We start from the raw sequence: 2,262 nt of genomic DNA, 5'->3' as shown, positions 1-2,262 counted from the left end.
CATAAAAGAAAATCGGATGTAGAGAACAAAAATATTGTGAAATGGTAAGATATTGAAATGGTGTAGAAAGTGAATTACGTTGGTTCAATTAGGAAAGATTAAATGGTAAATTATATTTTAAATGTTTAAATGGTATTTTGACTGTTGAAAAGATCGTCCATTCACTTCTCCATGCGACAACCACCGCCTACCCGTGCACCACCCGCTGGACCGGCGACCATGTAACCGAGCGGGTAAGGGTCCCCCCCAACCCCGGCTTACCCTAAACCAAACCGAACTTTGCTCAACCCGGCTTGTTTTGACAAAACAAGGGACAAAAACGTAATTTACTCAAAATTTGAATAAAAAAATAAGAAAAAAACAAAACCAATCCCCCTTCCCGGCTCCCCACTCTCTTCTTTCTCGATCTTGCCTCCTCAATTACGCCGTAGATCCGTCCGGCGACCCCCTAAAACCCTAACTCTGGATCTCACCTCAAAACGAACCACCTTCTCTTCCGATCTCATCTCACGTGACCTCCATGCTTCTGGTTAGCTTTCTTTTTCACTTTTCCATGTCATCTTGTTGTTCAATTCATCAATATTTAATCTCCCGAACTTTGTTGATTCATAGTGATGCACCAAAAGTCACGAATTCTGTTACCGAGTGCGTTTGTGTTTGAATCTGGTATATTTATGGTTTAAATTGTTACAGTTAGATCTTGTTTTTCTGTTTTGTGATTGTTGGTTGAAGATGAACTCCATCATTCTGTTTGTTAATTGTGGATATTGATTATGAAATGCATCCTTGTTAATGGAGAGATCTTCTTTGTGCACTTTGGAGGTTTTTGCCAAAACTTACTATATTCACTTTTGTTTAGCTCTTTGTTCACGTATGTGTCGTAGGCGCACTCAAGGCGCAAACGGTGAGCCTTGGGCAAGCAAGGGCCTGAGATAAACAAGGCGCTTAGCATAAGCATACCATTTTTTGGGGTTTTAGACATGTTCTAAGCTTTATTTAGGGCTAGTTTAGGCTGGTTCAGGCCTTCCGGGCCATTTTTGGATGTTTAGACCAGTTTGCCGGAGATTACAGGAATAGAAATAGGACGGAATTTCACCGGAATCTTGGGGGAATCCCGTCTGAGGTCGCTGGAGCGCCTGGATGGCAGCAAGGCGTTTTCTCTGCACCTCGCCTCATTTGAGGGCCTAGGTTGACAACATAGATATTTATGCAGCTAATATTTTGGTTTTGAGTAGATTCAAATAAGGGAAAACAAAGAAAGATAGTGACCTTCATGATTACTTCTAATGTTCATCACTATTGAAATTAAAATTCGTACTTTTATCTTTTTGTTGTTTTTTATGTTGCAGGATTGAGTACTCTTATAGGAGTTATGCTTGGCCAAATATGAGTGAAGTATGTCTCGTATGCCCATAGTGTTGGAGCTAAGAACAAGTGAACAGCATGGCCCTTAAATACAGTAGCAAAGCTTCCACATGCTCAATTTCTACTTTGTTTCTATCGTTCTCTATTCTCTTTGCCCTTTTACTCTCCATATTTTTGCTATCATCTAATCACACTTCCAAATCCATTTCACCGTTATCATGTCTCATGTCTAACCCTCCCACCGACTTACCCAACAAAAACACCAACCGTGATTCAATCAACGTATACGTTTCAAATCTACCCAGATCACTCAACTACGGACTTCTAGACAAATACTGGTCTCTATCTCATGATTCAAGACTGGGCAGCGATATAGACAACGAAATCAGATCGACCAGTTCGTGGAATAATAAAAAAGTTCCCATTTATCCTGAGAGTCCATTGATTAAACAATACAGTGCTGAGTACTGGATTTTGGGTGATCTGGTAACCCCGCCAGAGTTAAGAAGTGGGTCTTTTGCGAAGCGGGTTTTTTCTCCTGAAGAGGCTGATGTTGTCTTTGTGCCTTTTTTTGCGACCTTGAGTGCTGAATTGCAGCTTGGTACTGCCAAAGGGGTTTTTAGGAAGAAAGTGGGAAATGAGGATTATGCTAGACAAAGGGAGGTTTTGGACTTTGTGAAAGGGAGCGAGGCTTGGAAACGTTCTGGTGGCAGAGATCACGTTTTTGTTCTTACAGGTATCTTGCTTCTTGTTTTCTTTAAGTCTTAATATTATGAGTTGTTTAGTAGGGTGTATCTCGATGTATAATGCATCACATTATAAGTGGAAACGTGGAGTTTCATATGTTATTGTTTAGAATGTGGAAATGTGGAATCCATCTGTGCATATTATATGGCT

At 40.5% G+C, this 2,262-nt stretch overlaps 1 protein-coding gene across 1 annotated transcript; it reads left to right on the top strand.

The window, feature by feature from the left end:
• Positions 1 to 367: 367 nt before the first annotated feature.
• Positions 368 to 2,148, top strand: LOC110878618 (probable arabinosyltransferase ARAD1). Its single transcript, XM_035987279.1, has 2 exons — positions 368 to 529; positions 1,350 to 2,148. Exon 2 carries the CDS (start codon positions 1,444 to 1,446, stop codon positions 2,131 to 2,133), a length of 690 nt encoding a protein of 229 aa, XP_035843172.1. The 5' UTR covers positions 368 to 529; positions 1,350 to 1,443; the 3' UTR covers positions 2,134 to 2,148.
• The last annotated feature ends 114 nt before the right edge of the window (positions 2,149 to 2,262 follow it).

The sequence above is a fragment of the Helianthus annuus genome, unplaced genomic scaffold (assembly GCF_002127325.2).
Source record: "Helianthus annuus cultivar XRQ/B unplaced genomic scaffold, HanXRQr2.0-SUNRISE HanXRQChr00c248, whole genome shotgun sequence".
NCBI lineage: Eukaryota > Viridiplantae > Streptophyta > Magnoliopsida > Asterales > Asteraceae > Helianthus > Helianthus annuus.
The sequence above is the reverse complement of the archived record's forward strand: the minus strand, read 5'-3'. Positions and strand labels throughout refer to the sequence as shown.

Excerpts from the sequence above, each read along its gene's own strand:
- LOC110878618 (XM_035987279.1), top strand. The coding sequence starts at position 1,444 with ATGGCCCTTAAATACAGTAGCAAAGCTTCCACATGCTCAATTTCTACT.